Source organism: Hemicordylus capensis, chromosome 1, assembly GCF_027244095.1.
Source record: "Hemicordylus capensis ecotype Gifberg chromosome 1, rHemCap1.1.pri, whole genome shotgun sequence".
In the NCBI taxonomy this organism is placed as follows: domain Eukaryota; kingdom Metazoa; phylum Chordata; class Lepidosauria; order Squamata; family Cordylidae; genus Hemicordylus; species Hemicordylus capensis.
In genome coordinates this window covers 153,324,536-153,352,103 of record NC_069657.1, presented here as the reverse complement: position 1 = coordinate 153,352,103, position 27,568 = coordinate 153,324,536, and the positions used below count along the sequence as shown (strand labels likewise).

The window sequence follows — 27,568 nt, the reverse complement described above, 5'->3', positions numbered from 1 at the left end:
AAGCAGATTAACCATTAGTTAGCTCTCAAACATATAAAATTATTTTAAATACCAAGTACACCTTATCTAAAATCCATTATTTTGCAAAACTGAAATCTTTGGTAAGCTAATAAGAAATTGGGGTCTTAACCATGATGTATACTAGGGCAGATTGTTGTGATGCTGTGACAAAAGAGGGGGAAATGTGCAAGCAAACTTATGTTGGTCCATGAGATTGACTGACATAGTGAGCTGCTCACCAATTTTGGCATCATTAATCTGTGTCATCTTCTTCTCCCACCCACCTTCCTTACAGAAAAAGAAGGTTTTAACCAATACACTCTTTCAGGGGCGTAACTATAATAGGGCAAGGGGAGACAGTTGTCTGGGGGCCCACTGCCTTGGGGGGCCCCCAGAGGCAAGTCACATGACTGACTCCCCCAGCCGTGCACCCGCCTGAGCCTCCTTCAGTTGTATTCATCCTCTGAAATTGATGTGAGTGTTAAGACCTGGAGCTACCAGAACAGCATGTCTTTCTCTAGTACTATTAAATGACTTGCATCATCCACAATTTACAAAATCTTACTATGCTTTTTGTTACCACTATTCAGCCTCATTTAAGATTTCTTTACTTCATGAGCTGAGCTTCAGTGAGGTGGAGGCCCATTTTAAAATCTTGTCTCTGGGCCCACTCCAACCTTGCTATGCCTCTGCACTCTTTGCTTCTTGCCCATATCCACTCTGCCTTTTCCATCAATCTCCAATTAAATAACTTAGAATAAAGATGAAGGCCAGTACACATTCAGGAATGCCAAAAGGTATAAATATTGGTGAATTCTCCACCAGTAATGAAATGTTTACTTCTTTCAGAGCAAAAGGAGCAGTGCATATGAAGAGGTGGTCAGTCAAAATATATTAAACCCTACCTTCTAAGTAGGATACTGATTTCATACTATGAAATCACCCCAGCTCACATCCACAACTTGCTTCTTCAGTAACTCCTGGACTGGCCTCAGGTGAAAGGGGAGAGAAGCTACATCTTCAAAGAAGATGAATGTACCCCTGCCTTGCACCTGAGATGATCCAGAACTTCAGAGCAATCAGCTCCACCTGGATGCTACAAAGCTGACCCCACCTAGGACATAATTTGCACCATCAGTGACACTATAAAAGCCCCAAATGCTTTGCCTATTGAGAAGCGGCAGGAGGAGTGGACCAGGAAAGGATGATTCTCATATTAATTATCTGCACTGAGACTGCAAGACCTCCCTTCTTTCATTGACTCCTTCATCTCAGCATAACCACATACACCTGTTTTGCCATGTGCATTGTCAATTTCAGCTTCTGTGCTTTTCTTAAAAAGAGAGAGAGAAAGAGAGGGAGAGTAGCCACGTCACATCTAACTAGGGCTCTTTACCTTGGCAATTTTGGTATCATCTTTCTTCTTTGCAGTCTGTAGAGATTCATAATGATGTCTGGCACTGTCATAATCCACAAGTTTCCTTCCCCGTTTAGCAATGCGAGACTGGAAAAAGGTTGGGAAGAAAGGAAGCAAGATCATTTCTGCATTTGAGGGCCATGTAATGCAATGAACAAATAATCTCTACAGTGTAACTTACATTCTGTTCTGTATGCCCCAACACTTACTCTCTGAACCAAGTTACGGAGAGACTTAAGCTGCAAGATGATGGGCTGAACAAAGGAAATTACTTCTCTTCTTCTCTGGGTATGTGGTGAAGTGCACATGACTGCTTTACTACATGCCCAGATCCCTGATGCACTGCACCACCATCACAGGTGCACAAAGGAGATTCTGATAAAAACAGAATCATCCTTCGGGCCATGTGGTGGTCAAAGTCACAAAAGTGCTTTACAAAATGTGCCAGAACTTCTGCTATTAAGTCACAGTTCCCCACCTAAAAAATTACTTTTAAACTAATGAGAACATAATGAAAGCCAGTTTTGCTTCTACTCTGCGAGTTCAAGCTGCACACAATAAAGTATGATGAGATATTTCTTCATCCTCCCGAGGGTAACTATCTTTCTGTATCATTGCCTGACTGTTGATCTAATATGAAAATAATTTCTATGAACTGTGAGTAGCTGTTCAGGTGTCCTTTCAATCTTGCAGCAATACAGTGTTATCCACATGTGGATTTCTAGGATGTGACAAAGGATAATTAACCTTCAATGCACTTTTACTCACACCAAGAATTAATGCACATTTTAAAAGGTAACTTTTCTTTGTTAAAGAAAAGGTAATATAAACATAGAAGTGTGGCATTTCTACTCGGCATGAATGTGCATAAAACCTTCTGGATCAAGCAAGAAATGAAAAGAAATTTTATGGGAGCTTCCTTAACAGGCCATAAGACAAGAAAATTATCTTTTACGATGAAAATTGTCCAAACAAAGAAGGATAACTAAAAACACGAGGGTCCTGTAATGTTAATTTCAAACACACACAAAAACCCCAGTGTTGTAACTGCTCCTTGTCATTCTGCCAAAGTAAAATCCTACTGAATTCTCTCCTATATGTTCAGATTTAACCACTGTCAAAGGAAGGTTAGTTTGTTCATTTTTCAGGTAGCAGTTAAATAATTCCAGCTGAGTTATTTAATTTTGGGCAGATATAAAGAGCTGTAGTTTCAAAGCAATGTTGCAGCAACTGGAAGAACACCAGAGGTCAGTACGCTTTTCCAGACTAAGACATCTCTAGAAGAAGCTGGGAAGCCTGAGAACATGACCTCAAACAAAACGCAGCAGGTTGTCCCTGACAAGCAGCAAAGTGTTTTAAGGTTTATTAAAGATGAAATTGTTGACATAAAAAGGAGGAGTTGCACTAAAACTTGGCAAGCATAAACCACACCAACAAGCAGTCAATGTGATGAAGAGTGATGAACTTGGATTCAGGAGACCTGGGTCAGCAGTGAAGCTTACTGGTTTGGCCTTAAGTAAGTCACTGGGGTTATTCACACAACCGCAGTCAGGTGGGGGGAGGCAGGATTCAACCTACTTTCCCCTAGTCAACTGCGCTGAGCCCCTGCAGTGCGCAAGCCACACGTCCACACAATCAGTGCTGCCAGGAGAAGCGCATATGACTCTTCGTGCTGCTCCTGGCAGCACTGGCAAACAGAGACTGGGACTCATTGTCCCAGCCTCCAGGACTCCCACCGTACACCACACGCCAAGCACAGTACACTGGGGGATTCCCCTAGGAGACAGGCGCTTAAGACGCCGACACACAATCTTTGGAGCCAGGGTTTGCACCCTTAACTTCAGCTAAGAGTCGGGCTGCGGCACTGAGTTCATCACCACAGCAGTGTTGGGATCCACGTGGATCCTGGCACTTCTCATGGGCAGGCAGGTCCAGGATTGGCTGCTTAAGCCTGGGCTTGGCTGCTCGTGAGATAGTACTTTACTGTCTCTTAACATTAACATCTCATTTGAACACTATCCAACTTTGTGAGATAACCTTATATACTCTGCCTTGGGCTCTTTTGAAGAAGGCAGATTACATGTGTGGTAAATAGATGCTATGATACAAGTGACAGAGACTGAAGGATATTCTCTTTTGCTGCATACCATAGAGATCAGAGACAGGGAGGGCAAAGGGCCACAGAAATTGTAGGATGCCACATAAAGAGGTTCCTTCCCCAAGAATGTCTGTCTCTTCCTTCAAATTTTCTAGCCCTCCCCATGCAAAGGTGGCCCACATTAATATCAGGAGGTAGCAGAACACAATTAAGAGGGAAGAGACATCCCACCGCAAGGTTTCTTAATCTTGGGCCCCCAGATGTTGTTGCCCCAGCCACAAAGGCCATGTCTGGGGATTCTGGGAGTTGTAGTCCAACAACATCTGGGGGCCCAAGTTTAAGAAACCCTGGCCTACTGCATTGATAGTGGTTGCCATATGAAATAATCACTTTTCTTTCTGAAATCGCAGGTGACATTTCCAGAACAGAACTGGAATGAAATATTGCATTTGCCAAGCCTAACAATAGACCATGCAACAGTTCAAGGGATTATGCAGTGTCCTCTCAAACACATGTGACTTTTGCTGTATCTATGCCTCATTGTATTCTCCTTCCCCCTCCTTTCCTGCCCTGCCAGACCAGCTATAGTTTCACGTATTCGTCCTAGATTAATTAGATTTCCAGTACAGCTCTGATGGAATTACTGGGCATCTTTCAAGAATTCCGCCAAATTAAAAACCAGGCTGGTTTCAGATGCTAAGGAAGCCTTTTCCTGCTGAGAATTTGGCCCAAGTCCATTAGAGCTACCAGAAAGACTTGCCTGTTAATTTCTAGGTCTGTGCAAAGCAGACCCTCTTTGATTTGGGGCCACATCAGTGCTCCAGAGGACTCCCCCTCCCAATCAGATTAAGCGCTTTGGGGGTTCCAAGTTGCTTCAGTCGGATTGCTTCGAACTGAACCAAAGCTTCAGTCTGCCATTCTCTGACGCCTGGTTGATTGACAGGGCAAGAGACTGGGCAGACTGTGCTTCGAGCGACCAGGGAGCAGCTGCTTCCATGGCTTCACTTTAAGAAGTGAAAGAAACAACCCTGCCCGAAGACGTTTTAAAATGAAGCCACGGAAGCAGCTGCGCTCTTGCCTCTAGGAGCACAGTCTGCCTGGTCTCTTGCCTAGTAAGGAAGCTAAAGCAGCGTCAGGAAGAGGAGAGGAACTGAAGCATGACCACTTTCACTCAATTTGCCCCAAATAGGCTGGCACTTCCATTCAAATATAGCTGGAGTAGGTCGAACCAGGCTGATTTGATTGACCACTGAAGCTTCTACTAATTTCAGGGGTATACATTCTGCTGCTGAAGTGTCTAACCAGGGGCGTAACTATAATAGGGCAAGAGGTGACAGTTGTCTGGGGGCCCACTGCCTTGGGGGGCTCCCCAGAGGCAATTCACATGACTGATTCCCTCAGCCGCACACCCACCTGGGCTTCCTTCAGTTGTATTCATCCTCCGAAATTGATGTGAGTGTTAAGACCAGGAGCTACCAAAACAGCATGTCTTTCTCTAGTACCATTAAATGACTTGCATCATCCACAATTTACAAAACCTTTTAAAAAAATAATTGCGGATGATGTTCTATTGTGGCACATAGGTGTTATATATATATTACTATGCTTTTTTTTACCATTATTTAGCCTCATTTAAGATTTATTTACTTCATGAGCTGAGCTTCAGTGGGCGGGGGGGGGCATTTTAAAATCTTGTCTCCGGGCCCACTCCAACCTTGCTACGCCCCTGTGTCTAGCACACTTCCCACAGCGTTGTGGAGAACTAGTCTTGTGGTAGCAAGCATGACTTGACCTCCTAGCTAAGCAGGGTCCACCCTGGATGCATATGAAAGGGAGACTAGAAGTATGAGCACTGTAAGATATTCCCCTTAGGGGAAGAGCAGAAGGTTTCAAGTTCCTGGTCTCGCTTCTCCAAGACAGGGCTGAGAGAGCCACTGCCAGTCTGTGAAGACAATACTGAGCTAGAGAGACCAATGGTCTGACTTAGTATATGGCACCTTCCTATCTTTTCCTATCCTATCTTATCTAACCCTGTTTCACTACAACTTAAAATTGTGCAATGGCAATTGCACAATGCTACATCCATTGGAAATAATGCATGTTACATCACATAACTACGATTGTGCAATTTTAAGTAGCAGCAAGAGAGGGCTGTTCGCAACACCATGGATGGTGTTTAGATACTTGCAGTGCCACAGGTGATACTGAACCGCCTGTGTTATGCTGTGCAGAATATAAGCCAGTGGCTTTTGGGAAAGGCAGCTGAGATCCTCTGCTGTTTGAGAGATAAATGCCTTTGCAAAATAATAATTGCATGAGACTTATTAGGTGAACATGGGCTAAGTCGTTCTCTCAGCCTAATCCACAGGGTTTTTGTGATGATAATAAAAAAGGATGATCCCCATGTACACTCTTTTCAGCAAATGCAATAAAGGAGAGAAAGAGATCATTAAAATTCAATGAATTTTAATCAATGAGCCCCTAGTGGCGCAGTGGTTAAAAAACAAAAACAAAAAACTGCCACCCTGTAACCAGAAGGTTACAAGTTCAATCCTGACCAGGGGCTCAAGGTTGACTCAGCCTTCCATCCTTCCGAGGTCGGTAAAATGAGTACCCAGAATGTTGGGGGGCAATATGCAAAATCATTGTAAACCGCTTAGAGAGCTCCGGCTATAGAGCGGTATATAAATGTAAGTGCTATTGCTATTGCTAATGAGAAAAAAAGGCCTCTAAACTGCAATCTTATACAAATCAACTTCAGAATGATCCCACTGAATTCAATGAAACTTACTTCTGAGTGAGTATACACAGGAATGAACTGAAAGTCTTTTTAGCAGCTCTATGAAATGTCTTTCTCCATATTTAAAGATCTCTTTGGAGGCCAAAGAATTAATGTAGTTTCTCTGTTTCCTTAATTTTACGATTAAAATTTTAAGATATTTGCAAAGCTCTCTCCAATGGTTTTGTGGCTGTTCCGAATTATAAATACTCCCACCAAATCAGCACAGACAATTAAAAATGCATATAGAACAAGATCATGATTTCATTTTGTTTTTCATCACTGGTAACCTTGAAGCAGCTACATGTTATATCCCAGCAATTTCCCTGATTTAACACATCATTGCTCCTAAAACTACAATTAGCTACGGTGGGAGCAAAAAAGAGATTTAGGTACAATATGGGTCTTTTCCCCATTGCAGTGAACGTTTTGGGAGATTTAAATCGAAGACACTACCCCACTCCTAACACCCTGATTCTATTCAAACAGACACAGACACACAGGTTGGTTTTAAGATTCAACACAGTGTTAGGGGATCCTTTCACAGATCTCTTGCAGACATGTAGTTTGACTCACAGTGCTTGGATAAAAATGAAACCTCAAAAAGAAGACATTCCAAGCAGAGGCGTATCTAGGGAAAATAACGCCTAGGGCAAGCACTGAAACTGCGCCCCCTGTCCAAACATCTGACACCCATCTTTCAGATAACTTTATCAGCTGAAAAATTAATATCAGGTGAAAAATAAAAGTTAAGCTCGTTAATCTGTTAATATTTCAAAAACTGTTTAGCAGTGGATGTAGCCAGACCAAAAAATGCTCGAAAACGACAAATTTCCATATGCTGGGGTCATGAAATACCCAAATACTATGTGGAGGTGTACTTGGAAAACTAAACAGAAGTGCCTGTCTAATTCTCTACTATGTATTGTAGCATCACAATTCCATAAGTTTTAAAAATAAATGGAGAATTTGACTTTCCCCAGATACTCTGAAAATAATTAAATAATGCAGAGTAAACTGTGTCACTGCTTGGAATATATTCTAGTATTTCAGAAAGACAGTTAAAATGAGAGAAAAAGAGTAAGAAACTCCCAGCGGGCCTTAATACTAAGGATTTCACACTGATTCAAAGACAAACTCACCATTAATAGCCATATTATTAAGACATCACATTTAACACACTTATCACAAGAAGCAAAGTAAGAGCAAATGAATACAATCCTAGCTCATAAGCTTCAACTCAGTATTCACAAGCCCTGATTCTCTGTACATAGTGCCAATCTGAATATGTGTACAGTGATTTATATTATATTAATTTTTTTAAAAAAAATTACCTGTAGCCCCTTCGGGGGGCTTCCTAAAGGCCAGGGGGGGCTGCAAAGGTCCCCTCTCTCCCACAATGGCCTCTAGGGCCTCACAGGGACCGTTTAAGCATGTGTGGTAGTCATTTAAAAAAATTTTTTTTTAAGAAAAATGGCCACTGGGGGGGGGAGGCCACCGCTCATGCTCAAATGGCCTCTGTGAGGCCTGGTATGGCCTAGGGCCTCACAGAGGCCATCTGAGCATGCACGGTGGCCATTTTGTTTTCAGCGGCCATTTAAATTTTTTTAATTTTTGAAAAATGGCAACCCCTTCACGTGATGCCCAGGGCATGTGCCCTGCCTGCCCTACCCTAGATACCCCCCTGATACCAAGTACCAGAGCAGAAACACAGTGGGGAAGGGACATTGTGACAGCCTTGGAAAGAAACAGCCAGTGAAATATCTTTCCAATTAAAAAGTTCATAAATACAAAACCTCAGCATTATTATGCCATTACCAGTGAATTCACAATTAATTCCAGATATCCATCAGAGCCCAGTTTTCCTTCTCTCAGACACTCATCTATTTAAGGTTGGTAATCAAGGATAGCAGAATTTTAGAGCTGGAAGGGATCTTAGAGGCTCTCCAGTCCAAGATCAGTTCAGGGCTCTGCTGCAGCATTCCTGACAGATGGCTGCCCAATCTGGAAGTCTCCAGCAAAGAAGGGCCCACACAGTTAGTGTCTTCACTGAAGGATGTATACCTACACACACTTTCTCCCTTATAATTCCACACAACCTCACTCTGGCCTACCTGAGTTTTCCCTGTGTAAAAAGTAAACAGAATGAGAGCTCCAAATTTAGGAGAAAGATACCTTTTGCCCACTACCAAGTTGTTGCCACTTAAGTTGTCCTACATTCTAAACTACTGCTAAAAAGTCAGGGTGTGCAGAACTGGTTCAAATCAGACCTAGTTCGATTCAAACTGGCCTGGCCCCCCAAAAGAGGGGGCTGATCCAAGTTTGAACCAAGACAGGCCTGGTTCAGACTGAACTGGTTCAGCTGATTCAAATGCCTTGCTTGTAAAGGGGAATCAAGTAAGGATTCAATTTTACAAGAAAAAGGGGATTCCTTACCTAAAAAGAGGTGGGGGGGGCAAGAGGGCACTTTTCCAGCTGTGGTAGCGGTAGCTCCTCTTGGTCCCGCTGGAGCTCCTACCCACCAGTGTGTGGTGCGTGGTGCATGGGGAGCACTGCCAGGGCTGAGAGGGGCTGCCACCGAGGCTGATAGAGGCCACTGCCACAGAGCCACTGCCACCATCAGGGACCCGCAGCCGGTAAGGTGCCCTCTCACCTGCCCCCAAACCCCGAGAGGAGAGCTGGTCTTGTGGTAGCAAGCATGACTTGTCCCCTTAGCTAAGCAGGGTCCGCCCTGGTTGCATACAAAAAGGAGATTAGAAGTGTGAGCACTGAAAGATATTCCCCTCAGGGGATGGAGCCACACTGGGAAGAGCAGAAGGTTTCACGTTCCCTCCCTGGCTTCTCCAAGATAGGGCTGAGAGAGATTCCTGCCTGCAACCTTAAAGAAGCCTCTGCCAGTCTTTGAAGACAATACTGAGCTAGATAGACCAATGGACTGACTCGGTATATGGCAGCTTCCTATGTTCCTTCCTATGTTCCCTTTTTAGGTAGGGAATCCTCCTTTGCTTATAAAGGTGAATCCTTGCCCGATGCCTTTAAAAGCAAAGCACTCAAACTGGGTCAACCCGGTTCAACAGTATGAACAAACCACGAACCAGCGGTTTGGTTCAAATTCGAACCACCATTGCTGGTTCTGTGAATACCCCTATTTCCAGAAAGCATTCAGATAGATGAACAGTTGCACAAATGAATGAATCTGTAGGGCAGGGATGGGGAACCTTGGCACTCCAGCTGGTTTTGGACTACAACTCCCATAATCCCCAGTCACAGAGGCCAATAGCTAGGGATTATGGGAATTGTAGGCCAACATCTGCAGGAGTGCCAAGGTTCCCCATCCCTGCTGTAGGGCATCAACAACAAAAATGCACCACAAGAGATGGTGTATGTAGTCATTTGAAACAGGGAGAGAAAAACTGTACAACTTTTGTACAAATATATAGTTACAAGAGAAAGGGCGGGAAGCTTGGTTTTGTGTCTTTGGAGATGCAGCAGAAGGGGATTAAATGGGGTATTTAATTTCACTGGGACAAAGCCATGCTACCTTTTCCATGTGGAAATATAGTTACAAGTGTTGTCATATGGCAAATACATTTCTTTTCTTTTTCAGCCTACTCAAAACTGTTTGATGCTTGAGAGAGGAAAGCTCACAGGATAGGATCCAACACTTGGGAGAAAACAGTTCTCAAGAAAGAGCTGCAACTCTATGAATACATAAAAAACTTTACCAGATGAAACCAGTCCCTCAAAGTGCATTGCCAGGAACAACAGATTCTTTGCTATTATGTTTCCTTAAACATAATAAAGTAGGGGTTGTTGAGGGATGGACAGAAAAATACAAGGAGCAGGTGTTTTCTACCTAAACACCAAAGGAAATCCTCATACAATGAAATGGGCCTGTAGCTCAGTGGTAAAGTATCTGTTTTGCCTGCAGTAGGTCCCAGATTCAATCCCTGGCATCAATTTTCAGGTAGGGCTGGAAAGGACTGCTGCCTGAAACCATGGAGAGTCGCTGCCACACAGTACTGAGGTGGATGGGCCAATGGTCTGACTTGGCATAAGGCAGCTTCCTATGAGACTAGGACTACTAGTAATTCCAAGACTGGGACCTAATTTTATCAGCAAAGTCTCATTTCTCCAGCACAGCCCAAAATCGGCAAGGAAAGATCCCACACAGACAGGTTCCCTTACAAAACTATTCCATGGCACACAGATCACTTTGGACTTCACATTTCACAAAAGGAATACAAACGATTAAGGATAGCACCATACTTTTATGTCTGGGAACTGGCCGAGGTAGGTGTCCATAGTCAGCAGTGCCTGATCTACTAGCTTCTGATGGAAGTCTGTCCACAGCAGGTCATTGTTCTAGAAGACAATACAAACATCTGTGACCAATCAGTAGCCACATTTATGCTGTTGCAAGGCTCCTCGTCTTTAAGCATTGTTTCACACATTATGCAGGGTATGCCATCAAGCATACACTTGACAGTGAGTTGCAGGCAATCCTGTCTCCCTGATAAGTGTACCTGTAATTGTCATGTTTACAGTTTTCATTTTTAGGTCTGTACTTGTAAAAGCACAAGGTAAAATCAAGCCAAAGTGCTGTATTTGTCCCATTGGTTTACTGGATAAACTGAAATACTTGATTTCAGCAGGAAAGGTTTTTTTTTTAAGCAAGAGGATTCAAAAGTGCACAACTTTGGCTGGATTTTGCCTAAGATACACGAAGGGGCCTAGACTCACCATACAGTGAACTCGTTGCCCTTTGTTGCACCCATGGAAACTTACCTTTCAGTAACTTGTATCATTTTAGATGGAATACAGCACTGCAAGAGAAGGTCCTACAACAAAGTACAGACAACTCCAACAGCCTAAAAACATTTGGGTAGGAACAAACCAAAGGAAGATAGCACAGCTAGGAAAAGTCACCTACAATCAGCAGCAGCTCAGTAGCAAGTCTGCCTCAAATGTGCAGGCAATTCAGCTCATGCAAACACAGTGAGAGGCAAAGAGAAGGATCACTATACTCCCGTTCCAAAACAGGCATTTGACAAAGAACAAGGGCAAAGGACCACCGGCAGCAGAGCGACTGCAGCAGACCCTGAAAGACGTTTCACATTCAGCAGGGCACAGCAGTGGGGTATGTAGGACTTGGGCAAATGCCCGTCTGCCATGGAGCTCAATGTGTAGCCTTGAGCTAGTTGGAATCCCACAGAATCCCATAGAGAGGATACAATGAGGTTTCAGTTACAAAGCATTCTGAAGAGCTAGGGCTGCTCGCTCCCAGCCCCAGGTGATCTATGCTGTGAGAAGTCTGAGGAATGCCGCTAGTGTCAGCTGCAGCTGGGAACTGTGCCTAGAGCGGCCACCTCTTTCTGGCAGAGATCCTACATCTTCAAAAGCTCCATTGACTCACAGCAATTCAACACTGTGGGATATCTGGCAGCCTTCTCCCTCCCCTGATCATCTTGCCACCACACCATTCGTGGGGGGGCACATGGGTGGTGGAGCCTGGGTCAGGCTCTGGCCATCTGGGAGAAGGCTGGTAGGCTCTTGCCTTTCCCCCAGCCCACTTCCTTGTGGTCATGTGAATGGCCTTTTAAAATACTACTTTAACCACATGGGCCACATGTAGAGAGGCAGTTTGGATGAATTGCGCCCCTGACTTCAAGCAATAGTGCACCCTCACAAAGGTCCAGCATTCCTTAATCATCTGAATTGGCCCATAGTTTGTTAGAGGCCATTCCATCATTACCAGCAGGGCCATTGTAAATGGTAGCTATATGGCCTCTCATTACAGCTCTTATCCATTTCCCCTGATAATTAGGCAGGGAGTGGTGGATTTCTTATCTTTAACAGGGAGAGAGCAACTGTCCCTTGCAACCCAGCATAGCATCTCTCCAGTAGCTTTTGCTGGAATCAGCTTTCATTTGTTAAGACTGAGAGTCTGCTTAGGACAGGAGACCATTTTCTCTTACCTTCTACTATGCAAAGCACTTTGAGAACTTTTTTTTTTATAACAGCATAATATTTTTTTAATATATCCACACAGTAGGGGTCGTTAGCAAATAGAATTTATATATTTTAGTACTCTATACTGCCCCTTTGGGGAAGCAAGTCAATTGATATTGTTTTGGCCATGCTATGCTTTTGTTGTTTTAACACAGAATACTTAAGATCACATAACAGACACACTATGGCCTAGAACCCACTATATCTAGATCAGTACATCTTTTTACCCAAACTATTATGGTATCACAAAAAATACATTATAATATACGAGTGATGGTAACTCATGACAATGGAATAGCACCTCACCTCTGCTATTTTGTTAGTATCATCTCTTCCCGGCCATTCGGGCTCATATACTTCTTGCAAACATTCTGTCAGTTTCTTGGAGGCCTCGTGCATTGCTTGGAGATAGAGAAGAAGGGCTCAGTTTTAAAGGACACTTCAATATCCCCCTATGTATCCTTCCCAAAGACAAGGAAACACTTCCACAAATACATCCCCTCACACAACTGCTGTTGGGTTTAACATTTTTTCCTCTCTCTCTTTTTAAAATAGGGCAATAGTAGAATGAAATAACACCTTTGTTTCAAAATGGGGTTTCTTTTTAAATGTCATCATTGCTTAAACATTTTTTTAAGGGGCCAATTTGCAGTTTTGAACATGAGATTCTTTTGCAGATTTGTCTTGCTGACATTAAAAAAAAGGAGATTGGGTTTTCCCTCTCTTTGTTTTACACAATTACAAAATATTAGGGGAAAATGTTGCAAGACCCTTTTGATGAACAGAATTAATCTGGGCAGGGTCTAGGTTTCAGGGGTCCCTTGGTGAAAAAGAGTGCTGGAGATCACATCAGGAGCAGGATGCTTGCTTGTTTGTCCAAACTCCCTCCGTCATCACAGGAATTGAGTTTTATAAAAGATGTCAATTCCCAGGTCATATTAAATGCCCCCAAGCCCAAATCCCTTCCCAACAAGAGCCCTAAGCACTTTGTGCACATTGTGTTCCTGTAGCATACACCCAAGGGATAAGAAGTTTCCATGCTATGCTGGAAGTAAACAGCAGTTGCCCTGATAGATGCTTGCTGACCTCCCTTGAATTTCCTACAAAAATTGTTTAGCTACATATCTTCTGCAGCTTCCTAAAATGCAGATACTGCCTCTTACTGATACAGTAGAAGGAAAACTTCACACATTCATTTGTTCACTCTCCTGGCAGTGCTTTATCTCATTCACATGATAGCAGAAGAGTCTAGAAATGCTATCATAGCTGTTTTTCCAGGTGTTACCTTTTACTGAAGCCAAGTATGTCCTGAGATCCTTCTGCAGCTTGGAGCCTTCTGACTGAAAAGAAAGTGAACAGAACTAATCATAAGACTGTACAACAGCAAAAACCAAAAAAACCCAAGAGTTTGTTTCCAGGTACAATTCAAAGTGCTGGTGTCTGTTTATAATATTTGTGTACCACCCTTTATAAAATATCAGGGCAATTTATAGTTTAAACCAAACAACAACTAAAAATCATGTAAAAACAAATTAAAATTACCATCAACCAAACTTTAAAATATCATAAACTAAAAGCCTGATAACACAGATGTGTTTTCAAAAGTCATTTAAAAACAAGCAGAGATGGGGAGGTTCTGATTTCATTTGGGAGTGTGTTCCAGAGCCCTGGCAACCCTAGAGAAGCCCTGGTTTGGGGTCACCACCATACACACTGTTGAAAACTGCAGCTGGACCTCCCCCAATGATCTTAATAGGTGGTGGGGTTCATGACAAAGAAGGCACTCTCTTAAATACCCTGGGCCCAAGCTATTCAGGGCAGGGCTTTATAGGTAATAACCAGCATTTTGTATAATTGGCTATAATTGGCAGCCAGTGTGGTTCTTTTAAAATAGGAGCAATGTGGTCTCTTCGGGTAGCCCTGGAGAGTAACCTGGGACTTATTCAAACATGGTTTCATGCTGTGGGGTGAAGCCACTTTGAATTACACTCGAGGCATCTGAGAGAAGCAGCCCCTCCCCTCTGCTCTTGGATTTGCTTTTGATGCAGGTTCGCATCGCATGCCTCCATGTTTTCCTTCTAGCCAATGGGGAGAGAAAGCGTGAGAGAGTGCACCTTGGATAGGAACACAATTATTCTACATCAGTGCCTCTCCCTATTTGCTCCAGCTTTTCAGGAAAACTCTTGAAATCAGTATTTTAAAATCCCGGTAATACATCAAAATAAGCTAGAATTCGGAAGACAAAGCCCAATTTGTGTGTGGAATGGGTCCATCTCGAATGGTCTTTGGGGTAAGTTTGGCTGGTGTGTGAACGCACACACTCTCTTCCAGAGGTGATTCGGGGTAACAGCCGTGTCTGTAAAAGCTCCTGGCTGCTGCATTCTGCACCAACTACAGTTTCCAGACTCTGTACAAAACCTTTTAAACCCCTAAATGGCTTGAAAAAAGAGTGCTTAAAGGACCTTCTTTCATTTAAAATCTGTCTGACCTCTCAGACAAACTTCAAAGGCCCTTCTCCAAGTGCCGTCAGCATCAGTTATTATTGGGGGGCAACCAGAGAGAAGGATGTTATGGCAATCTACTTTTGGAAGTTCCTTCATTATTTACATTTAGGTAAAAGTGAAGTGTGCCATCAAGTCGATTTTTGACTCCTGGCGCCTACAGAGCTCTGTGGTTTTCTTTTGGTAGAATACAGGAGGGGTTTATTATTATTATTACATTTATATCCTGCTCTTCCTCCAACGAGCCCTACATACTTGAATTTCTCTTTCACAACAACCCTGTGAAGTAGGTTAGGCTGAGAGAGAAGTGACTGACCCAGAGTCACCCAGCTAGTTTCATGGCTGAAAGGGGATTTGAACTTGGGTCTCCCTGGTCCTAGTCCAGCACTCTAACCACTACACCACGCCGCACAGTATGAGATGATGCCTTTCAGCATCTTCCTATATCACTGCTGCCCAATATAGTGCCAGTGGGGATTCAAACTGGCAACCTTCCATTTAGGCTTCAGATTACACCCGTTTTATTTTTTACAGCTTAGCTGAACTTCTACAGTTACTAGATTTATTTTGTTATCAACTGTGTTTTATTCATATTTATTTATGTATTGAAATGTTCTTATATACCACCTCCTCCAAAGATTCTAGGCGGTGGACAACAATACCAAACACAATTTAAAATATATATATAAAATAAAATTAATTAAAGGGCAAATGCCTGGCGAAACAGGTAGGTCTTAAGAATTTTTGTTTATTGCTTAGATTGTTTTATTTGTGTTAAATGCCAAACACATTTAACCCTCCAAAAGTGAAGTAGTAGACCATTTTTCTCCATTTTCAAAATCCTCTTTGGTGTAGCTTACTGCAGTATTCTACAAAAATAGACCAAAGAGAATGGAACTATCATCTGAAGATAGGATTTTACTTTGTGAGGTTTAAACGGCATAAAAACAATAGATAATGCCAACAAATGGGCATCTATTATTTCTCTACCTCGTGTATCTCCTAAAATTAATATCAAATCCACCATCTCTTTCACGTCTGTCCTCTGAGGTATGTGTGCTTCACTTAGTGCTAGGAGGAAAACAGTAGCTGCAAGTGTTTTATAGACATGGGGGAACAGTCACAATTGCCTCTTCATTCCAGAAGTCCTGCATACAGCTTGAAGTCATGTCTAACATTCAGTGAGGCTAATCATCCTGACTCTACTTAACTCCAACTAGACTGCAGACTCTTATGGCTAGTAGCACCATGTCCGGATACCACCATCTTTTTCTTTTTAGCTTAACACTCAGCCTGGGGAAGGTTTATGAAGAACTTGAAATCTTGCCTAAGGCTGTGTTATTCTGGTTGGTCCTAATAAAGATCTTACTAGAACTATAGTTTTTTGTAAACTTATTAAATATTTGGAGAATAGTCAGCATTTTTTAAAAGCATTCAGTCAATATCTGGAGAATATTCAATATCAAAATTTGCAGAAGAGACTCTTAAAGAGAAATTGGGGTGGCAACTTTTTCTTCAGCTCTAAAGACCTTCATTGTGAACCAATTTTTCAAGCTGCTTCATGAGTGCTAGGAGCTCTACAGCTGGACAGAAGCAAGCATAAGCAAAGAACACATCTCCAGACTTCACCCCAGAGCAGATTCCTTGAACCCAATAGAAGTATTTCAGAGCAAGGCTTTTGAGAACCATAACTTGAGCTTCAATTACTGCACCACCTTAGGTGCTAGGCAGCCCAGAAAGAGTCCCCAGTTTGAAACTGCAGCATGAATTCTTGTTAGGAGTGGATGTTTTTATAGACTGAGTGTTCAGATTTTATCATAATTTCAGGCACCATTCTGATAAAACATAGCTTCCTTTTTTTACACTCATTCAGGAGATGTGCATTATGAAGACAAAACCATCACCATTTCTGATGGTCACATGCTGGTTCCACTTTCACAGCTATATTTAACAATGGTCAGCTGGGACTCTAGAAATAGCAATGATTCTTCAAAGGAAGGATGCTGGAATGTGGGGTTGTCATGTCTCAGAGCAGACTTGCACGGGACAAAGCATTTCCATTTTCGTTTTATCTACAGGCTTTTAAAGGACATCTGCTTCAGAAGGTCTGCTCAGAGCAGATATTTCCCATCACTGTCCCTCTCTCCTCTGCATATGCACATCCTAAAAGTGTCTTCCGCTTGATCTTGATCTTGTGCAAAGGGCTACGCTGCTGCCTGTGCCCATTACAAGAGCCATACTTTATGCTACACAGGCAGTCCTTTTGGGATGTAGTCTCCCATGCCAGCTGTTGAGGTAGCAAAAACTTTTCAATAGGAAAGAAGTCTGTTGAAGAATTATTTGCTACTGTAACTATCCTGTTTTGTCCAAGCAACACTTCATGAAATGCAAGATTTTGTCAAACTTGGGCAGGAACAAGTCTGTCCAAAAAAGCCATTTTATTTATTTATATCTATGTACCTTGGGAACATTTGTTGAAAAGCTGTATATAAATAGAAACACACACACACACACACCCCAAAAAACAACTATTCAGTGTTGCTATCCTATGCACACCTACTGAACTCGGCAGGACTTCCCTCTGAAGTAAAACTGCACAGGATTGAGCTGCACAACATATCAGCTTCAGCAGGAACATGCACGAAGGTATCCTCTTTCTAGAGTCACTCTGGAGGATACTCCAACCAGCCCACTTTAATCACATGGGAAGAGCATAGTGCACACCCTCCACTCAGGAGTGTCATTGACTCTACAGGGGGTAGCTCATCTGAACCTCTATGTATGGTTCAACACTATTTTAAAAGTGTATTTGAACTTTAGAGGAGCGGTTCAAATGAAATCTCTCCCCAAAGTGATTAGGTGACAGCATGCCAAGCGGGGGGGGGGGATCGCAAAAGTGTGTACCGACACTCTTCTCCCTGTGTGATTAAAGGGGGCCTGTCAGTAGCATCCAAACTGGCCCCTAAACTATCTTTTTTAGAAAGTCAGTTTGAGCCAAGTTAACTATGCAATTGGGGCTTGTGTGTATTTATACATAAAACTGGATTCAGAAAAAGTGTTACAATATTAGCAAACTAATGATGTAATGAGGTGGGACTACATTTTTTTTTTGCATCCCAAATCAATAACTACAGCACAGAAAAAGTTACACAAGCTCTTGCATTGATACTCCAGTACTTCACCAATACATGCATGGAGTCATCTTACAAATTATTTGAGAGATAGGTAGATAAATGTGATTGACTTTTAGCTTAGTTACTGCAGAAATCTAGCCACTGGCAAATTCAGAACAAGACAAAAAATGGGTGACAGCAATGCTTAAAACATTTTGTCTTCTCTGCTCTATCACCACATTTTCAATCTCTAGGAACACAGACTTGGCCAAACAATATAATAAGTCTTTGTCCTACACGATAGTACCAATCGCTACCACCCTACCCCACCCTTGCACACATGATGGAGGAAATGGGCACCTAGATCAAAAATACTTAAACCAAGATCAAATATTCACAGAAGCACAGCTGAACAAATCATTCTGGCTGGAAAACCTATTTTACTCACTGCCATAAGATACAGGCCACTGGCTTATTTAGCTTTAAAAGGGGATTAAGACAAATTTAGGATAGGACCATTAGTGGCTATTCACTATGATGGCTATATGGAACTTCAAGGTTCAGAGGCAGGATGTCAACAAAGAACTAGTTGCTGGGGAGCAATAGTGGGGGAGAGCAATTCATATCCTGTCTGTGGGGTTCTCAAGCATCTGATCAGCCAGTGTGGGAAACAAGATACTGGATTAGATGGGCCTTTGGATGTTTTTATTATTTTTTTTAATATGTTAAAGGCAGTTTTGATTAAGCATCCCTGATCATGGTACCTATACTTATTCCACTTTTGCCTTTGTAAACAGGTTTGCAAACAAATAGCGTAAACAAATTTGCTTGGCAGCCTCAAACTTGTGTTTACACCACTAGACCCAGGACACAATACGAAGATATGGCCACCTTTTGGAAGCTAAGCAGGCCAGCATCTGGATGGGCGACCACCTAGGAACCCTGTCTGACATCCAAACTAGAGATGTGCAAGTCAGCTCGAGCTTGAACCAGTTCAATTTGAGGGCTTGACCTTGAATCGAACTGTGAGTGGTTTGGCACAAGGTCAAGCCATACCTGCTGGGCTGGTTCAGGCCTGGTTCAGGGGTGCCAGGCACATTAGAATTAGTTTAAAAGAAAAGTTGGACTCTCTACCACCGCCAGGTGTGGTGGCCCTGGGGGGTGCTGCTGCAGCTGCAGCTGCAGGAGTCTCTCTGGTGGCTTCCACTCTCCCCACCAGCCTCCCCACCTCCAGTCTCCATTGGGCCATTTCTGCCTGTTTCAGCCTTCTCTGAGTACACCGGGGCCATTTTTGATGCCACCATACATGCATGACAGGATATTTGCTTGGCGGCCTCAAAAATAGCCACCACACACCCATAGATGGCAGAAACAGCCTATAGGAGACTGGGCAGAAGCTGGCGGGGGAGACGAAGCTGATGGAGACCACCTCCTGCAGCCACAGCAGTACCTCTCTGGGGCCACTGAACCCAACAGTAGTGGTGAATCCGACTTTTTAAAAAAACTTAATTCAAACGTGTCTGGCACCCCCAAACCAGTTCAAATTTGAACTGAACCGGGCCCCAAGTTCAAGGGTGCAAAAACCGTACATGACTGGTCCAGTTTGGACTCAAACCAAACTAAGCAAACCAGTTTTGTGCACATCCCTAATCCAGAAGCACTGATGCTAATGAACCACTGGCACTTCTGAGGAGTTCAGCTAATTCAGGGGGACTGCTCAAGCAGAGGGGGCAGGGATTTCAACAACCATCTCTTCCCCCCAAAAGTGCTCTCTCCCACCCCAAAAACATGTTCCTAAGGGTTGCACAGCCCTCAAGGACATATTTTTGGGAGATACAGAGTGCTTCCAGGGGAAGGGGAAGTCATCAAAATCCCTGCCCTCATGCAAGCACCAGTGCAGCATTAGTTAGGAATGCTTCATAAGCACTGTTGCTACACCAATACTCCTTGCATAGCACCAGCTTCATTAGTCTGGTTGTCAACTCCTCCGTATACTGCCTATCTTGAGTTTCATGACAGGTCGGATATAAATTTAATAATTAAGTACTGCTCTCAAACCATCTTCAGTTCTCCTAAAATAGTATTGCCTGTCTTCCACTTAAACTAAGGAGAAAGTCCACATATTCGAACTGCTAACATCAGTCATTTCACAGCAAATTCCAACACAACCTCACAACACTATCTCCTAGCCCTATTATCCAAGGATAACAGCCAAAGCAAGAGGCAACATGTGACCTGCCATGTAGCAATTGTTTCTAGTAATTACACATACCATATTTACCCAAATCTAATACAAGGTTTTTTCCTAGTTCTAGCCTGTTAAATAATTGTGGGGGGAGGGGTGTCATCTTGGATTCAGAGTCCTATTTCTTTTGGGTAAATACAGGTATAACCTATATTTAACCCGGGGTGGGCAAATTTGTCCTTCCAGCAGTTATTGAACTACAACTCTCATCTTCCTCAGCTACAATAAGTTGTGGCTGGTGATGATGGGAGTTGTAGTTCAACAACAGCTGGAGGGGCAAGCTTGCCCACCCCCGATTCAACCTCAACCTTTTAAGGCATCATTCTGAGTCATCTTCTATTTAGGTAAATACAGCATTCAAGCTTAAGGCATTGCAACAATCACCATATAATTGCAGTGTAATATTGTTAATATGCAAACTTTCCCTCAGCCAGTATATGGCAAGTCACTGCAGACACAGGCAGACTGACAAAAAGGATGGGGGGGGGGGTCAAGCTAGAAACAGTGGTCCATGGCAGTAGTTTCAGGGTCCAAAAACTGCATTTTTGGTGGGTAGAAAATTGTAGAAAGTGTTTGTAAGTAGACATATAACCAGGTGCTTGCTATCTACTTAAAGCCATAAAAGTACATGAACCATAAACATGTCAGCCAGGCCCAACAGGCCATAAACAGCTTGCGACAGTCTTTTGAGACACGCATGTGCATAGGAATGAGGGGAAGACTAAACAGCAGAGCAGCTGCCATCATTCTTTCATTATGTAGCCATCACCCATAGCTGCTAACTGACGCAGAGGAAGCAGCCTTCTTCAGTCACTTGGATAGTGCTCCAATCCAGTATTTACAAAGAAGGGAAAGGAGCAGGAAGGAGAAGCTTTTTAAATCAATCTCAGCAGTGCTCTGTTTATTCCTGATAACAGGAGATCTGCTGCTTAGAAAAGGCATGGACATTTCCAGTCTAGCTCCCAATGCAGCTGTTTTGAGGAACCTCTATCCTTGCTAGAAATCTTCCACTCCTCTGTCACAAAAGCGGCACAATGCAGGGGACGGAAGTCTCCTTGAAGTCCTGGAGATCAAATAAGTCATTCCTTCAAGAGAGGCCGTCATGTTCTTCTCTGTCAGAAGGCTATACAGGTGGACCTCGCTATACGTGTTTCTGCTATTTGCATTTCCGCATATCCACGGTCCTCCAATTATCTGACCTCATTATCCGCGGATATGAAAGGGTCAAAACCCACATATCCACGGTTTCGAGATGGCAGATGTGACCACAGAGGTAATTTCCAGCTGCCATTTTATGACAAGGAGCCATTGTGCAGCTCAGTTGAACTAAAAACAGCAAAACAAAACAAAACAAAAAAACTCAGCAATTTTTTGCAGAAAAACTTGGGACTGGTGGGGGTGGGCATCATTGGATTGCTGAAGGCCCGCAGAGCACAGTAGGGCACTTTATTTTCCCCTTTTGAACTATTTTTTGCCATTTCCACTGCAATTATATGGCAATTGTTGCCAGGCGTGGCTCGTGAACTCTCCTCCGGGGGGGCGGGGGGGGGTCTTTAAGGTAAACGGAGCCGGTGCTCCGTGCCACCCAGCAGCCCCCGTGGCGGGGAATCGCCTCCACCACTCACCTGGCCGCTGGCGGGGGCTCACCTCCGCGGGAGCCAGGTGAGTGGCAGAGGCGATTCCCCGCCGCGGGGGCTGCTGGGCGGCACGGAGCACCGGCTCCATTTACCTTAAAGAACCCCCCCCCACCGGAGGCGCATTCACGAGCCACATCTGATTGTTGCAGTGACTTAATAAGCTTGAATACTGTATCTGCGGTTTCGGTATCTGTGGTAGTAGTAGAGAACGGAATCCCCGCAGATATTGAGTTCCACCTGTATTCATTTTTTGTTCTTTGCTGCTTGCAGCAGAGCAGCTACTAACTAGTGCAGAAGTCGCTATGCCCAACCACAACTCCCTTGAATGTAAAAAATCAGCTGGGAATTATTTCTCACACAAACATTTTCCCAAACCACCTTGTACAAGTTGGAATTTCTGCATATGCAGCACACCTGCTTTCTGCCTGCAAATGATGACCCCCCCCCAATAAGACAAGCTTTCAAACAGCTCCAGATGTAAGTACATACAAAAAATAGTGAAGAAATTGCTAGTTGCATTGGCAAACGCTGTGTAAAACATCTGAATTAGTTCTATAATAAGCATCCATTTGCATTTCAGATTATGCAGAGAATAAAGTAGAATATGCTTCTCATGTGAAAGTCAGTGTGGTTTTATGGACAGACTAGACTTGGTTTAAACCCTTGCCCAGCCTTGAATTTCATATAGGGAGTTCTTAGGCAAATCACTAAAGGGGTTTTGAGAAGATAAAGATCACCCTTTGTGTATTTTCAAACTGATACATGCTATAAAAATACAATAAAATAAAGTGTGATGACCCCATATGTGCTTTCTGAGCTTCTTGTTTATCAGGTGGTATACAAACATGTCAAATAGCTAAGACAGGAATCCTAAATATATGTTCTAGGGCAGTAGTTCCCAACCCGGGGGCCTCCAGATGTTGCCAAACTCCCATCAGCCCCAGCTTCAATTTATTGTGGCTGGGGATGATGGGAGTTGTAGCTCAGCAACATTTGGAGGCCCCCAGGTTGTGAACTAATGTTCTAGGCCATAAGTCCTATTGAACTCGATGGGCCTAGCATCTGACTGAAAATCCTTAGGATTACACTGAAAATATTTTGGAAAGGAGACATCCCTCATTTTCTTGATTTTCAAAAGTGAAATAACACATTGCATTGGGCACCTTGAACCCTCTTCCCCAGAACTGATTTAGATGATACAAAATTGCCAACACCTCCAGAAAAATAACTGTTCACGAGAATAGTCTACTCCTATGTTACCCTGCTAAAGCAAACCAACAGCCAACGCAAGACTACCCACTTCCTTTCCTGAGGGGAGAAAAATCACAACATCCCCTTTTCTATTCATGAAAAGGAAGAGGCAAGGCTCAAGTGATTTTGCTGGTCGCACATTCCACCACTCACAGAGAGATAAAATGATATTTAGCATCCATATATTGCTTTTCAGTACTTCACATGCATTATTTTAGTCAACCTAAACAGGTGGCCCTTGTTATCTGTGAAGATACCGTTCTCGTCTACAACCGCAGATAACAAAACCACAGATAATGAGACTTTGAGTGAATGCAAATTCAGTGGTTAGGTTCCTGGAAGTCCAAAAAAGAGCTTTGAAAGGCAGAAATAAAAGCAATAAAGTAGCATACCATGCTCTCCAGGTCTCCAGCAATGCCCCCCAAAAGCCCCAATTCCACCAATATTCCACAAAAATTTGCAAAGGGGGATTTTAAGAAAGAGCCACAAAATGGCCGTGTTCAGCAAAATGGTGACAGGAAACATCCCTGTAGATCATTTCTGGCCACCTAGTAGGAACCACGGATAGAAGAATTTCAACTATTTTTAGATCAGCAGATAACGAGGCCAGGTATACATGGCCTGACTGCGGATAACGAGGACCACCTCGTGACTATATTGGCAAGCCAATATAGTCACTGTTCCATGGATGCGCAAGGGAACAATAGTCTTGTATGACCATTAAGTTTCTGCCAGAAAGGAGTTCCGAAGTGAAAGCTAGTGTAGTATACAGTAGTTTCTGAAGATACTGAACTATGAAGTCCCAAACTCAAGTATTGTCTCTGCTATGAACTCACAAGCCAATCTTTCTCAGCCTCAGCAACCTCCCTTCCATGCGATATGGAAATAATACTGACTCACAACACCACTGTAAGGTAAGAAGTACAAGGATAATGTATGTGAAACATTCTAAAATGCACACTGTCATACATGCACAATGAATGGTTATTAAATAGCCTTCTTGGATCACAGCCTCCACTCTGCTGCATCGGCTCGCAATAACCAATTACATATACAAAAGGTAACAGCAGTTGTATCACTGCTTTTAATATACAGAAAGCTAGATTTCAAATGACTGCTCTCCATTTTTAATAGGAGGGCTAAAAGCCAATCAAAAGGGAAAAACTGAGGACAGGAATTCCCCTAAAGGCTTTCCTACTCCTCACTTTTAAAGTGACATGCTGCTTTTACCAAGCATCACTCTCATGGCACAACCTCAAAACAGTAGCAAAATACCTTTTCTCAGGAACACCACATACACACGCAGCAATTTTCACATTTCCCAAGAACTCTTATATTAGCAAACCTGGAATCAATTTTAAGGATTACCCATTCAGATCACATCCTTAGGAAAATGGGCATCCCAGAACATCTCATTGTTCTCATGAGAAACCTATACACAGGACAGGAACAGTGTTCCCTCTAAGGCATGTGCGTGTGCATGTGCTCACATGTTTTTTTATGTCCGCTCAGTTAGTTTTCGATCCCACTCAGGTTGAATCAGGAAGGCCCCACTCTGAATGCATGTGCGCGCACATTGCCTTGATACTGCCACCCAAAACAAAATTCACAAATGAAAAAATATTAGAGACAACACTGGACAGGAAGCCACAGTCCAGATGGAACATGGTGGAACAAGGGGCACAGTGAAAAAATTGGACAACTAAATGTAAAGAAGACTAAACTAATGACACACAGGTACAGCAACCAGCCTCAGAATTTTAATTTTTTTTTTAACATTTTATATCCCACTCTTCTTCCAAGGAGCCCAGAGCAGTGTACTACATACTTAGGTTTCTACTCACAACAACCCTGTGAAGTAGGTTAGGCTGAGAGAGAAGTGACTGGCCCAGAGTCACTCAGCAAGTATTATGGCTGAATGGGGATTTGAACTCGGGTCTCCCCAGGTTCATTGATAATGAAGACAATGAAATGGTGGGTAGCTTCTACCTTTTAGGACCAATCATCAACAGTAAAGGATCCAGCAGTCAAGAAATACACCACAGACTAGCACTTGGTAAGGCTGCAATGAAGGCCTTGGAAAGGATATTTAATGCTGTGATGTGTCTATACCTACAAAGATTAGAATCACTTGGACAATGGTTTTTCCCGTGACACTCTATGGATGTGAAAGCTGTACTTTGAAGAAGCAGGATAGGAAAAGTATTGATGCTTTTGAACTTTGGTGCTGGAGAAGACTTTTGACGATATCATGGACAGCCAGGAAAACAAGCAAATGGATCATAGAACAAATCAATCCAAAATTTTTACTTGAGGCACAAATGACCAGGCTCAAACTATCATACTTTGGACATATTATGTGAAGACCCAGCTCCCTTGAGAAGTCCATAATGCTGGGAGGTTGAAGGAAAGAAGAGAACGACCAGCAGCAAGGTGGATGGACTCAATTATGACAGCAATGAATGCAATGAACCTCTGATAGACCTAAAAGGCCAAATTGAAGACAGATCATCCTGGAGAGAATCTATCTATGTGGTCACTAAGAGTCAACACCGACTTGACAGCACTTAATCATTCAGGTCATGAGCTGCTTCACTTTGGCATGTCTGCTTTCATGAATGTTACAGGAGGGCCTCGTTTTCTGCGGGTTTGTTTTCCGCTGTTTCGCTTATTCACAGTTGACAAACATGTACCGGGTCTTGTTTTCCACAGTATAGGATTTCAGCTCTTCACAGTTTTTGTGGGCACGAGTTTTAGTTTCACTTTTGGCATGTGCCTTATATTAGTGTGGTTTGAGGGAGAAGTGTTGTGGGTTCTTAAGGAGTTGATGGTGGAGGTTGGAGAGTGTGTCTTGAAGGAGGCTGGAGTGTCTTTTTGGAGCTTCTGCTCAAGGTAAAGTCCAGGTCATCTTTTGGATTATTCCTCTGGGGGTGTATAGTTTCTACAATACTGTATTGGACAACACTATACTGTACTGTGCCTTACACTGAGTCATACCACTGGTCCAGCTAGATGTACTGTGTTGTCTACACAGACTGGCAGCAGCTTCTCCAAGGTTGCAGGCAGGAGCCCTGTCTGAAGAAGCTGCCAACCAAGAAAGAACAAGGACTAAGTTGGTTTTGGGGATCATTTCTGTAGTAGCTGGAGCAGCCAAGGTATAGTGCTGTATTCCTTACTTATTTGTGCTTCCCCCCGCCCCTGGATGCTTTTTGGGGACTTGGGAATTTTTCAAGGAACCTAACACCCAGATTCCCATAGACTCAAAGGGTTTTTTTAAATGCAGTTTATCCATTCTCAGTAGTAGCCAGGAACCTAACCCCTGCAGAAAACAAGGGCCTCCTGTATATATGTTTAAAGAACTACCTTTTTAAAAACAAGTTGTTCTGATAAGAACTAATCTGCCTACATTCCTTTTACTATCTCTACAACTGGACTAAATTTGGTTTAAATGGAGGTCCACAAGTTAGATCTCTTGCACCTCAAGTGTTCACGCTTCCACCATCTTGGATCGGGATGGATGACATCATTACAAACTATACCATTGAGGTGTCCCTGTGTCTCCATAGAGCTGTAGCAAATTTGAGCACAAATGTGATACAAGGAGAAAACAAGCAGGCAGGCAATGGTGAGCTTGGGGTTCGGCTTGAAATAGATTTCAGGGGAAAGGTCCCTAGAAATGTGAATAATCTTTAGCAGACAATGACAGCAGCTATATTTTGCAAGAACCTGTCTAAAGCAATCTGATCATGCAGGATAAATATGGTTTGTCAGTGTAACTTCCTTGTTTTAATACATTTGTGCAAATGTCCAGCTAACTGATTGAAATGTTTGAGCAAACGAAGACAAATGATGTAATTTCCTCTTTTGATAAGATAAGACTGTGTTCTGTACTTTGCAAGTGGTCTTTGGGGTCTGATCAGGTCTGTGACCTGCATGGGCTCTCTCTGACCCATTTTCAGCTGAAACGACCTTTGTATCAATAAAGCAATACTTGGATTATAACAAACACAGCTTGAAGACCACATTTTCTTCCACAGATAGGAACATAGGAAACTGCCATATACTGAGTCAGACCATTGGTCTATCGAGCTCAGTATTGTCTTCACAGACTGGCATAAAAATGTTGATATTATAATGCCCTTATACAAATCTGTGCTGCAGTCACATTTGCATACAGTTCTGGTCACCGTATCTTAAGAAGGACATTGTAGAACTGGAATAGGTGCAGAAGAGGCCAACCAAGATGATCAAGGGCCTAGAGCGCCTTCCTTATGCGGCAAAGCTACAACACCTGGGGCTTTTTAGCTTAGGAAAAACATGACTGCATCTATAAAATCATGCATGGTGTGGAGAGAGTGAAAAGAGAAATTTTGTCCCTCTCACATAACTCTATAACCAGGGGTCATCCCATGAAATTGATCGCCAGGAAATTTCGGACCAACAAATGGAAGTACTTTTTCCACACAACGCATAATCAACTTGTAGAATTATCTGCCACAAAATGTGGTGACAGCC

The 27,568-nt window shown here is 43.0% G+C and overlaps 1 protein-coding gene across 16 annotated transcripts in view; it reads right to left on the bottom strand.

The window, feature by feature from the left end:
* Window positions 1–27,568, bottom strand: part of BIN1 (bridging integrator 1) — a 163,936-nt gene that overhangs the window by 65,637 nt on the left and 70,731 nt on the right. For all 16 annotated transcript variants that reach the window (XM_053299001.1, XM_053298977.1, XM_053298985.1 and 13 more), the window contains exons 3-6: window positions 13,592–13,646; window positions 12,613–12,707; window positions 10,564–10,659; window positions 1,397–1,504 (exon numbers count right to left, since the gene is read on the bottom strand). In XM_053299001.1, the coding sequence (XP_053154976.1) occupies window positions 1,397–1,504; window positions 10,564–10,659; window positions 12,613–12,707; window positions 13,592–13,646 (354 nt within the window). The remainder of the gene's footprint in view (window positions 1–1,396; window positions 1,505–10,563; window positions 10,660–12,612; window positions 12,708–13,591; window positions 13,647–27,568) is intronic.